This window comes from Camellia sinensis, chromosome 2 (assembly GCF_055761805.1).
Source record: "Camellia sinensis isolate YWXY chromosome 2, ASM5576180v1, whole genome shotgun sequence".
Lineage (NCBI taxonomy): Eukaryota > Viridiplantae > Streptophyta > Magnoliopsida > Ericales > Theaceae > Camellia > Camellia sinensis.
The window spans coordinates 222797984-222810176 of NC_138962.1; the positions used below are offsets into that span (position 1 = coordinate 222797984).

Below are 12193 nucleotides of genomic sequence, written 5' to 3' on the forward strand. Positions count from 1 at the left end.
GAATTAATCGCAAGTTTAACTAAAACCCAAGCTTATTTTAATTACTAAATCCGAGATGAACCAAACTAGAAACCTAGTTGGTCAACTTAGACTAATTTATACTTTTCCGTTCCAATCTTGACTTAATAGGAAAGCTCACCGCTAGTTTCATTGATGGTGTAAATTCAAATCACAAAAACAGTTTGTCCACAAATGAAAAATAGGAAGAGAGAAGAAGAAGACGATGATATTAATAACTATGTAATTAGGTTACAAAAGTTTACCTTAATCATACATCCAACCAAAACCTAGATCATAAACCCATTTGTTACACACTTCCAACTTACAAAACACATAACAATACTTGGTCGCTACAACCTTTACATTAGTTTAACAAGTGGCCATTTTTGGGGTATGGTTTTGCTACTACTCCTTAAAATTCAATCCTTGCCATATGCAACATCACATCATTCAGAAATTGAATCTCACGAAGGAATGGCAATACCATAGCTCAAAAAAGCACTACTACTACTCTCTCTCTCTCTCCCATTAAACTTAGTTGTGATTCCACAAGAAAGCTCCCATGGCAAACTTCCTTTTTTGGTGGACATCTCCGATGATCGGTAGCCCATACTCAGAGAGTAAACAATCGAGTTTCCACTCTGGCATGGTCTCGTACTCGGCTCTGGTGTACCTAGGGTAATGTAAAGGCATTTGAAAGTATCCGCACCGCTCCTTGTCCTTGGCATGTTGCCCATTAGCACCACCTCCACCACCTAGTTTTTGAGGTGGCCTAGCATAGGACTCCACACCTCCTCCACTCATATTTTTGCCTATACTTGCTTTTGTTCTAATACTTACTATAGCCACTTACATCAACACAATGGCCTATTTATGGCGAAGTTTGAGAGAGAGAGAGAATGTACTAGAGCAAGCAAGCATTGTCGAGGTAGGTACGTATTTAATTTCTGAGAAAACAATGCTTTTAAGATATGATTTCTTTTCTTACTTTTTTGAATTTTGGGGAAAAATTTAAAAAAAAAGACATCAATTGGATCAGAACAAAAAATCCAATCTTTGAACTAAAGTTGTTACAACCACTCGTTGACAAAATAAAAGGCCCCACAAAAAGTTTTCTTAAGGTATAAAAGACAATTACCTCAACTAATACAATTGGGGGTGTTTGGGAAGGAATTTTTGTTGCCTTTTGGGCTAAAATCCACAAAAAGACAAAATAGATCAAAATAGCCAATAAGACAAAATGTCACATCAAATCCATAATCATTTCACTTTTTCTCTTACAAACATCACATCCAACTATCTTTCCAAACCCAAAAATTTTAGCCTACTAATGTTAAGAACAAATGTTAAAAAAGCAAATGTTAAAAAACCTGAAAAAAAAATCACTAAAAACAAATAAAAATAAAATTTTAAGACATTTCCTTTTTATTTTATTTTTTTGTCTTCAATCAACTTTTTCAGATTTTTGTCAATCATGTTTTTTTTTAAGATGCACCTAGAGATTATACAAAGTAAAAATATAAAAAAAGACTAAAATATGGGGAAAATATAAAGACAAAAAACACGAAAAAGAAGACGGCAGAAACCAATTTTTGAAATCTAAACAAAATTTGTTTATACCACTGCAACTCTAAATTCTGCATAACCCCTGTGATTAAGCATTAATTTACAATTAATTGGAGAGTCAATGAGGACATGATCTGGATTTCCCTCAGTATCCTTTGTACCCTATGAATCATACAAGTTTGTTTCTCAAGTCTATTTGAAACTAATCCATTGCAACCAACACAAGTGCATACATACATATATGATATACATACATTCTTCTTCGGCAAATCACTTGTACAATAGTCTTCTCCAAGCTAAACTACTTAATAAAAGATAAGATGGTACCAAAACAGGTAATCCTCAAGGGCTAAAGTTTACTATCTCTTCATATATTGCATAATATTAGAACATGGTATTTTTATTTTTTTTTGGAGAGTTTTAATCCAGTGTGATGGCACATATATTTACATCATAAATCATAAACCTCAAAAAAGAGAGTAAAACTGACGGCTAGGATTAAACAAAAGCAAAAAACAGAATCATGCATAAAGCGCGCTTTTTTTTGTGCCTTCTGCCTTGCGCCTTAAGGGCTTAAGGTGCGCGCCTCACTGTGCCTTTTTGAATGCGCCTCGCTTGGGCTTGTACAAGTCGCACAGGCTGTGCCTTGCACCTAGGCGCGCCTTTTACAACACTTTCTTGGTTGGGAAAGAAGTTTGTTGTTGTAAGAGAAAAACAATAAAAACAAATAAATAAAAGCAAATTTTAAAAGTAAGGACGAAAAAAGTGACTCAATCATACTTGATTATCTTTTTCTTTTTTGATACTTGATCTCTATCTCTCCCCTACTTTCTTAGATCCTTTAATAAATTTAATATTTTTCTTTGACAAAAAGAGGCAAGTTTTGTTTAAGTGGAAATATTGAAATTTTGATATGTCACAAATGTTTGTTACAGTTTCCTAAGAATGGAATTGTATCGACAATTTCAATACATGAAGTTTTGTTCCTTGAGCATGGAGTGGCTGCTATGTATCTTCTAAAACAACCCGTGACTTGTCAAGTTCTAAATGTAGAGAAAGACATTTCATGTGCAACAATCACTAAATGATGTATGTATGGAACCAAATCAATAGTCTTTGGGAAAAACTACTTTACCTTTCAATCATACTTGATCTCTATCTTTCTTTCTTTTTTTGGATACTTGATCTCTATCTCTCCCCTACTTTCTTATTAGATCCTTTAATAGATTTAATATTTTTCTTTGACAAAAAGAGGCAAGTTCTGTTTAAGTGGAAATATTGAAATTTTGATATTCCACGAATGATTTGTTTCAGTTTCCTAAGAATGGAAATGGATTGACAATTTCAATAAAACGAAGTTTTGTTCCTTGAGCATGGACTGGCTGCTATGTATCTTCTAAAACAATCCGTGACTTGTCAAGTTCTAAATGTAGAGAAAGACATTTCATGTGCAACATTCACAAAATGATGTATGTATCTAAAATCAATAGTGTATGGGAAAAACTACTTTACAATAGTATACCGAATAAGCCAACCTAGGGTTATAGGTAACAAAACTAAATCAACTCCGCAGTAACTCCTAAAATGGTGTTGGTGAAAGTTTCAAGTTTTTTTTTTTTTTTTTTTTTTTTTTTTTTGAACGGTCATAAAAGTTTAAGGTTGATAACAATAATTCTGTACAACTTGCTATTTATATTAGCAAGTTGTGGGCTCCCTAGTAGGCCCATGGAAGCCCAACAACACAAGAGAAGCAACTGCCTTATACTCTATGCAACAATAATTACAAAGCTCCTCCAATTGTTTTTGTCCACATATTTACTTCAAGGACAAGAATACACATTTTCCAACTCTTCAATCAGTGCATTCAATACTGTACATTTACATTGTGCGTCAGTTAACATGATGCATCAATAATAAGAGATGTACAGAATACCAAGAGATTATAGACCACAGAAAGGGCTAGATTTTGCACAAGACCACTGCATGTGGGTACCAGCAAACAAGTCCAACAAAATTCAGTGATAGGATTATGTTTTTAATATTAGAAAAGACTTGACAGTACTCCCATCATTATTGGGTTAGTTGGTGAGACAATAAGTAGAGATGAATATAATCTGACCTATGGTCATATTTGATTACATTATCAGTTTCTTATTTCTACTTAAAAAAATTAAAAATTAAAAAATTATTTATTTTATTGTAAGAAACAAGAATAAAAGACTTGTTTGGCGTGCACAAAAACATTGAAACCCCCCCCCCCCCAAAAAAAAACAAAAAAAAACCTTTACTGAGTTGCCAGAAGTGGTGGCTAGAGATGGCCGCTAGAGTTGGTGGTCGAAATGTTGCCAAGTCATAAGTTGACCAAAGGTCACTGGAGATCGCAAAAAGTTCTTGGAGGATCACTGACAACTGGCCGACTGACGATGGCTGGAGGTGGTGAGAAAGGAAAAGAGTGCAACCTTGTTTGGAAAACAAGTGAAAACACATTTTTTTTTCATTTCTAAAAACTTCAAAAATTTTAAAATTAATTCCACTTTTTTTAAAACAAAAACAACATACCAAATAAGTTAACGTTTCTAATTTTAAAAAACAAATGAAAATGGAAACAAAAACATTACCAAACGAGACATTAATGAAATAATTACATAAGAAATAGGGATGGACCCAAGGGGAAGTGGTTGAGGGCTACCACCCACAGCTTTTGAAAATTTCCTTGAATATAGTAGTGATAGTTAAGAAAATTTTTAAATTATATACCTTTGCCCCCTAAAATTTTTTGTGAAAAATTTAGCACCATCCCCTTGAGATTTTATGTACTTATTTAATTTTTTATAAATACCCTTGAGATTTTATTTTGAAAATATTAAATGTATTGTAGACAAGTGTATTCACCCCCGATAGATTAGAATCGTGCGTCCATCCTATATAAGAAGTGTACATGTATGTCCCATATGCTTCTAGGCTTCGCATTTCATGTTATTGTTACCCTTGCAAATTCTAGTTGTTTTTATTTTTTTTAACTGACAAAATGAAAATTCTACATCCATAGATGATATCAGTTGTAGGATAGATATTAGTACATTACGGATCTGTCATTGTTCTAGAACAATTATTGTTGTTTCCTTTCAATCATAGAATTACTTTCATTTGTTGAAAAGGTATAACCATGTAAACTTCTATAAAGTTAATTGGGTTATATGTTACAAAATATTCCCTTCAGTTGTATCATTTCTTTATCTTGCTAAATTTTAAATATATATATATATATATATTTCATTAAGCAACAGCAAATGTTTTCTTTAAATAACTTTGTTATTGCAAACTTAAATTATTGCCTTTCCTTTCAATGTTCCAATTTTTTTTATTTTTTTATTTTTCCTTTCATTTATTTATTTACTAAGATTTCAATATGTTGAGGTGAAATAACCATGTAAACTTCTACCAAAGTCAATGGGGTTATGTATTATAATATATTTACGCATTCACTCTAATCTAGTATCTTATTTTAAATCATAAAAATGCCCTAGTACACCATCATAAATTTTCAAGGTTCATCTTCATTACTAATTTACCTTCCTTTCCTCCAACTTGAGGCAACTACATAGAAGTAAAACCCTAAAGGCTTGTTTATATTTCTTCTATTGGATTGGTTAGATGACTCACATATCAGAATAGGGCTGAGCTCTAATAACTTTCATAAGTATCTGAAAGCAAGGTCCATTTAGAATTCATAATGATGAATCTAATCCATAATGTTCAAACAAAATTTTCCATGATTTGTCTTTTTAGCATCCCTTTCCGTTGTCCTATTGTATGCTACATGTCAAAAATTCATAACAACATTAAATTTCTTTTCTATACAGCACCATTAGTTTTCTTTGAAAATGTAAACATACCAAAGAATTGTTCGCTTTGATGAAGATGATACATCAGGATTCTGATTTTCAATCAACAGAGGCTTCAATATCAGTTTGAGAAGCTGCTTTTGCTGTTGAAGTCAAATCCAGAAGCATGTTTACAGGGGCAAAATACATGTGCAGCGACATCATGCAGATAATAATCCCCAAAAAGAGCTGCACATATACAAGGAAAAGGAATAGGTTATGTAAGATCAGTAATGTGAATAGCTACCTAGCAAAAACAACAAAAAGACGAACAAGAAAAAATTAAATAAAGGACAAATTATACTCGTAGTCCCTATAGTTTGTCTATTGTGTCAATTTGTTTCTTTTAGTTCTAATTGCTTCAATTTTACCCTTGAAATTTTCACATTGTGTCAATTTAATTCAATTAACAACAACTCTTAAGAAATTGGACTGAAATTAAATAGAAAAATACTCTATTAACTCTCCTCAAAAACGACTGGGGGATTTGCGTCTAATTTGTACTCTCCTCAATGTGATTAGGGGTTAGCATCTAATTTGAATGATTTATTACTTTTTTGAATGAACAATTTAACCCTTCATTTCAGTTCCGGAATATTATTAATTGGACTAAATTGACACGACGTAAAAAATTAAAGGGCAAAATTGATACAATTGGAACGGACTACCAGGATCAAATTAACACAAGAGACAACTTAGAGGGATCACGGGTATAATTTATTCATAAGTAAATAAATTCATGATTGCCAAACAAAACAGGGAGCATAATCTGCTCATGGAGCTATAGATGCATAAAATGAGTGTCGTAAAGCTTTAGCCATTTACCTATATTATTTTGGACACATAATTCAGATTATTTGATTTAATCATGAGAAGAGTGCACACCTAGTGGAAAAGGAAATTGTTTCCTCATCTGTTTAGGGACATCTAAAGACAAATGCTTATTGTACACAATAATGGAGAAACAATAACGACAAGAGTGAATGGAAGGAAAAAAAAAAACAATATGGTGAGTCCATATGAAGTTTAAAAACTTTCATTTACCCCATGCCACCAAAGCAAAATCAGGCACAAACAAATAGTTGGAAATGTTGTATTAGAGACATTTTGTCTCCATGTAGTGGAAGATGTTCAAATGCTTCCTTAAGAAAGTGTTTTAAAAAGACAGTGGCTTGATCATTGGGGGAAAAATGAAAACTGAAAAATAAACCATTGGGGTCTTACCTGCAACGTGGGCCTGAAAGTAAAGAGCAACGTAGATAAAACCATGGTCAGTAGCATCGCCATTGATGTGGAATATACCTGAAAGTTGCAGCAAAATATTAATAAATGTATAAAATAAAAATGCTGATAGGAACATTACAGTAGACAATAAAATTAATTATTGACATTATCACCTGCTAGTTTTACTAGTAAACAATTTGGCTCTTTCAAGCTTGATGAATATTGAGCTTCAATTTTTAGTTATTTAAATAGCATGGCAATAATTAGGACACCCTAGGACCAAGGAATAGGATATTACTATCATGGATATCAGATAAGGACTGCAAATGATTGCTGGAGACAGCAGTATTATACAGAACTGCAGGTGCAATAGTGGTCTTTCAAGGTACCAACTACAATGCAATATTTTATAGGAATCGAGTAAAATCAAATATACAAATATATATGTCTACATACATACATATGTGTGCATATGTAGATGTTTACCTATACTCTTCTCATTGGGACAAGAATTTATGTAGCCAACCCATGACTTTGTTGAGTTGAGAACATAATGCAGGCTATAATATAACATGAGCATGAAAATGTAAATTAAAGAGGAGGCAAAATATGGAAATTGAAATTATTTCAATATGGGAACAATGAGAACCATGTTTAGTCAAACTCAGTACTATGATATTTAGATTAGTATAAATCTGGTAAGTTTCATTGACATTTTCTAGTGTTTCACAAGTTAGGAGGTTTTTGGCAATTTTTAAAATTTCTTGACAGGTACTAAAATAATGGTAAATGGGTACTTAAAAAAACAAAAACAAAACTTAAAGAGATATACCTTTACAATGTTGTCAGCATATTTCATCAACCAGGAAACAAGAAGGCCAGTGGAACACAGATTTAACACCACCATCCACGTTGTAATGCTGTATCCATTGAAAAGCCGTTGCCACCATGGTCCTCTATGAAATCCACCTCTGAAATCATCCAAGAGAAGGCGTGCCATATTGAAAATTGCACCAAACCTGAAAAGAAGACGATAAGAATGCAAAATTTGAATCATGTTAACTTTGAACATAAATTGCAACAAGCTGTATTTGCACAAAGAAAGTAACCTACGTATATAATTGAACATTCTGCCAGTACAAGCTGTCATTATTCTTCTTCATCAAGAATTCTGTATAAACACCAGCTAGTGCGGAAAGACAAGCAGACAATATCCCTAACATGTAACCTTGAATTGGTGATGAGAAGAGGGAGTCACATGAAGCTTCTCCACAGCCTTTAGCCTAAACGGACAACAGAAAGGGAGAGGAATGGAATTAGTATTGCAATTCAGCATGTAGGGGATATTTTCACTCTTAAGAAGCCTGAGCTCAAGACAACTATGTTCAAAAAAGTTTAGCATTTGTAAAAGATGTATCATATGGTAAATCAAGTTTGATTAGCTTACACCAATGTTACTTAGAATGTGGATTGTTCTGGAACGAAGTATCAGAAAGGAAACACGGTATGCCACATAATCTAAAATATAGTGATAGGGACAGATAGGCTTGTATAGATCACACTATAAGATTTATTAAGTCACTTCTAAATGTGAGACCAAATTTATGTTAACAATTACACATGCAACAAAACATGGACTATTTTTCAAATTAATCATGTAAAAAATAAAAACAGACTTATAGGTGCATTATGACAATTTTTTCCATTTTGTCTGGCTAAAATCCACTCGCTCTGGATTTTAATTCATCATATTTGATATTTTTTCCAAAAGAAAACATTGAAGAGAAGAAGAAAATTCAGATCACTTTAGATCGCTAATTTCACTGTTTTAGAACTAAACAACACCATATTTCTGAACTAACATTTCAAAACAGAAATCACCAGTATATTAGTGTTTTCTAGTAACACTAGCTCAAACCATAACATAGTCAATCAACAAGCATCTACAGACCATTCGGTTGGTTTGATACCTATTGATGTTGAAAATCACATGCTCACATGAACTCTAGGTACCACGTTATCACTTTTTTAAATCACAACACATGCATGAATGCCATGTACCCAGTTATCATTTTTTAAGTGTGCAGCAATCCGATTCAACAGGTCACACAATGGAACAGTATTCTTGAACTAACACTGGTGTCCTGTTGTCTCTCAACACACATTAGGATATGAGTATCATTTGGCTAAAATCACTTCCATCTATCTAACGATTGTGATTAGTTCTCTCGTCTACAGAGCTATAGTATGGTGGGTCCACAATCCACAAAATAATCATGTGTTGGTAGACCATCTGCTTATTCAGTCAATCATGGAGCTGTAATTGCCCTCCTGTTACCACGTGAACTATACTTGTAACACTGCTACTAGTTGTTGAAACCTCAAGCACTTCTTTTAACCTTTAAGCACAAGTTCATAGAGAGGATTTATTAAATGCGTGTAACATGCTATGATTATAGAAAATAAGATAAATAATGGAGGTACTAAAACCCAGTAGCACCTGGCTTGTGGTCGTTCCCACAGCCAAAAGAACAATTGCCATCCACTGCAAGTTAGAAAGCTTCCTCTTCAAGAACATCCTAAAACATAAAATAGAAATAACTGCTAATTAGTGAAAAAAACAAAGCATTAGAACTTGTAAGGCCTAAAATAGATAATTACTTGAAAATAAATTTGGTTCTCAATTCATGGAAAAGAATCTGAGCGCTTAAATATTAGGTCTAGTCTATTTATCAAAAATAAATAAATAAATAAATATTAGGTCTGGTCTAGCTAGGTAAAATGACTGAGTGGCACCTGAACAAAATTCCAGTTGTGACAATCTTCAGATTTCCCATTATCTGATATGTGGAGGGATCCACGAATGTCAAGGTAGCAAATTGAACATTATTGTGGATGACGTATATGATAGATGGAATAGGATACAAACGAACACTCTTCCAGTCTGTAGTCATTCTGGGAGGAGTTGGTCTCTGGAACTCTCTCCAAAGAAAAAAACTGGATACAATAAGCTGCAATTTAACAATACCAACATTTTTTTTTTTTTAAAAGGTTCAGTACGGTGTTGGAAATGTCATATAATACAATATAAAGTTCGCCCTTTGACAGAAATGCAAATTATCGCAAAACTTGCAGAGTACCTTGAATACTTCAGCAAGAAAAGGAACAGTTGCATAGTCATATTTATATCCTCCGTTACTCTGTGACAATGTAGTCAAAATTCCCTGCAATAAAGTAACAGACAAGAACCCATAAATTGGACAGCTAGAAGAGTAGACGCATACCTACTTATTCATCACCCTAAAACAAACAATACAAACTTAATCATCAAACTCTTTTACATGGCTAGAGAAGAACAGGCAGCAAAGGCGAGTTTTTTTTTTATACCAAAGTCGAGTTCTTTCCAATCAAATTTCCAAGATACAAGTTATATTGAACTTATTTCCTAGACCAATGTTGTTTAGTGAAGTTGTGTTTTGAAAACATGAGTTCAACTAATTTTTTGTATATTTTTTTGAAGTTACGTTTTCAAAACACAACTTCAACCGTAATGCCGTGTCTTGAAAAACACACAACTTTACAAAACAACGTGAGTTTGGAAAATAAGTTGAAAACAACTTGCATTTGCGAAATAGATGTAAATATCTAACAATGCCTATCAATTTCACATTTTTCATCATCAAAACAATTAGTCAATCTCAAAATTTGTTTTTCAAACAAAATTGATAACTACAATGTAGATTGATACTGCGCTTGGCCTTTCTACAGTGTGTATTAATTTAAATGGCACACCTTTGTGATTGGGAAGTAATTCTACTATTTTTGAAAGCAAACATTTGCTTCCCATTTCAGCTCAAAGCAGCAAAAAAATTGAGTCTCAAAACCCTAGCCAAACACTACAAATTAAGCTTATGTACTACATTTCAACAATATCATTCTGTGATTGGAAAAACTTCAAATCATGAAGTGCAAAACCAAATCTCCAAGAAAAAACATAGATTCAGATCAATCCAACACCAAAATTACATACACAAACAAGCATGAACGCGTGTATATATATAGTCATAGCAAGTGAAAAAGTATGAAACAACCAATGCTGAGAAGTGATTAGGGTTAGGGTTAGAGAGACCTGAGAGCTGGTGAGGATGGTGAGAATCGCAGCAACGACGTACCACTGCATCTTCCCACACTGTCACACGGCAGATGATCTGCGTCTCGGAAATTTTTCTCATTTTGCAACAATGTATTTTCAGTCAAGGACTTATTTCTTTTGTTTTACATAGAGGTCCCTATGTTTTATCATTTTTCTAAACTGCCCATACTACTTCTGTCGATGTTCTTTGTCTTAGGAGTTTTTAAAAACAATTTTTGAATTTTCAATCCGCCCTTTTAATTTTTAAGGATTTTTTTAATATTTTAAAAAATTATTCCATATTAAAATTAGATTTTGAATTTTAGATTTATATTTTTTATTTTTAGTAAATTTTTTAATATTTTGATTTTTTTTAGACACATTTAATCTAGATATACTCAAAAAATAAAACATATTTGTGAAAAATCTTTGGGCACTCAGATCAAAAATCCAATTTTGAATTTTTATTGCTCAAAGATCCACTCTCAAAATTACTTTGTCCATAAGGATATGCTTTTGCGCAATGACCAAACTACCATCCATATATATATTTTGTTTCTAGATCAAAACCCTAGTCAGTCTCAAACTATAGCCTCTTTCTCTCTAGAGTCTCTTTCTATTAATCTTCGTAGTGCCTCTTCATTCCCTTTCCATTGCTCCACCACCGCATCCACCACTTCACCACTCTCGGCCACTACCTACCTGGATACCACCTGCTGGTCCACTTCACCTCTGGCATTGTGACGGCTATCACGCGCCCCAAAATACACAATAGATACAACCCAAAACATATATTAATAACCGCATGAATCAGAGTAAATAATCTTTTCATTACAAGGAATTCATAATACAAGAGTGCAACATAAATAAGTGTCCTTCGGGCTTACATCTTTCCAAACCTTGGTTTGGTTATAACAAAAGAGAGACTAACTCTTACAAATAAGCCTCTGGCTATACAAAAAGAATATAAATCAAAACAAGAAACTCGTGCTTCCAAAGGCCCCTCCAATGCTATTGCCTTGATGGAAACATGCCATCATTACCTGAAAATATTATTCTCAAATAGGGTGAGTCACAACCCAATAGAAATCATCTAACACAATATATGAAATTTAGCAAAGATATAAGTACAAATGCATAAGCAATGCTTGTGATAAAACTTTTTACAACTTTATACACTTATAAGATATCAATTTCAAGTCTTAATCTATTTATTTTCAATTCATATTCCGTTCATTTATCTATCTCAATTTATGAGTCAATTTCGTTGTGTTTCAATAATTGAATTGAGGCTACAACTCAATAATTTTCAAATCATACAACACGTATGCATAAACACTTCAAATTTTAATTTCACAGATATTTCGTCCGCGGGCAGCCGTCAAAC

The 12193-nt window shown here is 33.0% G+C and overlaps 1 protein-coding gene across 6 annotated transcripts; it reads right to left on the minus strand.

Moving 5' to 3' along the window:
* Positions 1 to 1744: 1744 nt before the first annotated feature.
* Positions 1745 to 10951, minus strand: LOC114260764 (CMP-sialic acid transporter 1). 6 transcript variants are annotated; one of them, XM_082917110.1, is made up of 9 exons: positions 10804 to 10951; positions 9815 to 9898; positions 9471 to 9646; positions 9175 to 9253; positions 7788 to 7957; positions 7507 to 7693; positions 6675 to 6752; positions 5463 to 5639; positions 1745 to 2239 (listed from the first exon to the last, which is right to left on the minus strand). In XM_082917110.1, exons 1-8 carry the CDS (start codon positions 10852 to 10854, stop codon positions 5511 to 5513), a joined length of 954 nt encoding a protein of 317 aa, XP_082773236.1. In that variant the 5' UTR covers positions 10855 to 10951; the 3' UTR covers positions 1745 to 2239; positions 5463 to 5510. The 6 variants fall into 6 exon arrangements, with proteins under 6 accessions (XP_082773236.1, XP_082773235.1, XP_028056756.2 ...); XM_082917109.1 differs by having other exon boundaries at positions 1745 to 2243; XM_028200955.2 differs by having other exon boundaries at positions 9471 to 9685.
* Positions 10952 to 12193: the final 1242 nt, after the last annotated feature.

Coding starts and splice junctions, on each gene's coding strand:
- LOC114260764 (XM_028200955.2), bottom strand. CDS start 10,854: ATGCAGTGGTACGTCGTTGCTGCGATTCTCACCATCCTCACCAGCTCT. Junction 7,958..9,174: donor TGGGAACGACCACAAGCCAG/GTGCTACTGGGT, acceptor TTGTCCGTTTAG/GCTAAAGGCTGTGGAGAAGC. Junction 7,694..7,787: donor CAGAATGTTCAATTATATAC/GTAGGTTACTTT, acceptor TCTTCTTTTCAG/GTTTGGTGCAATTTTCAATA.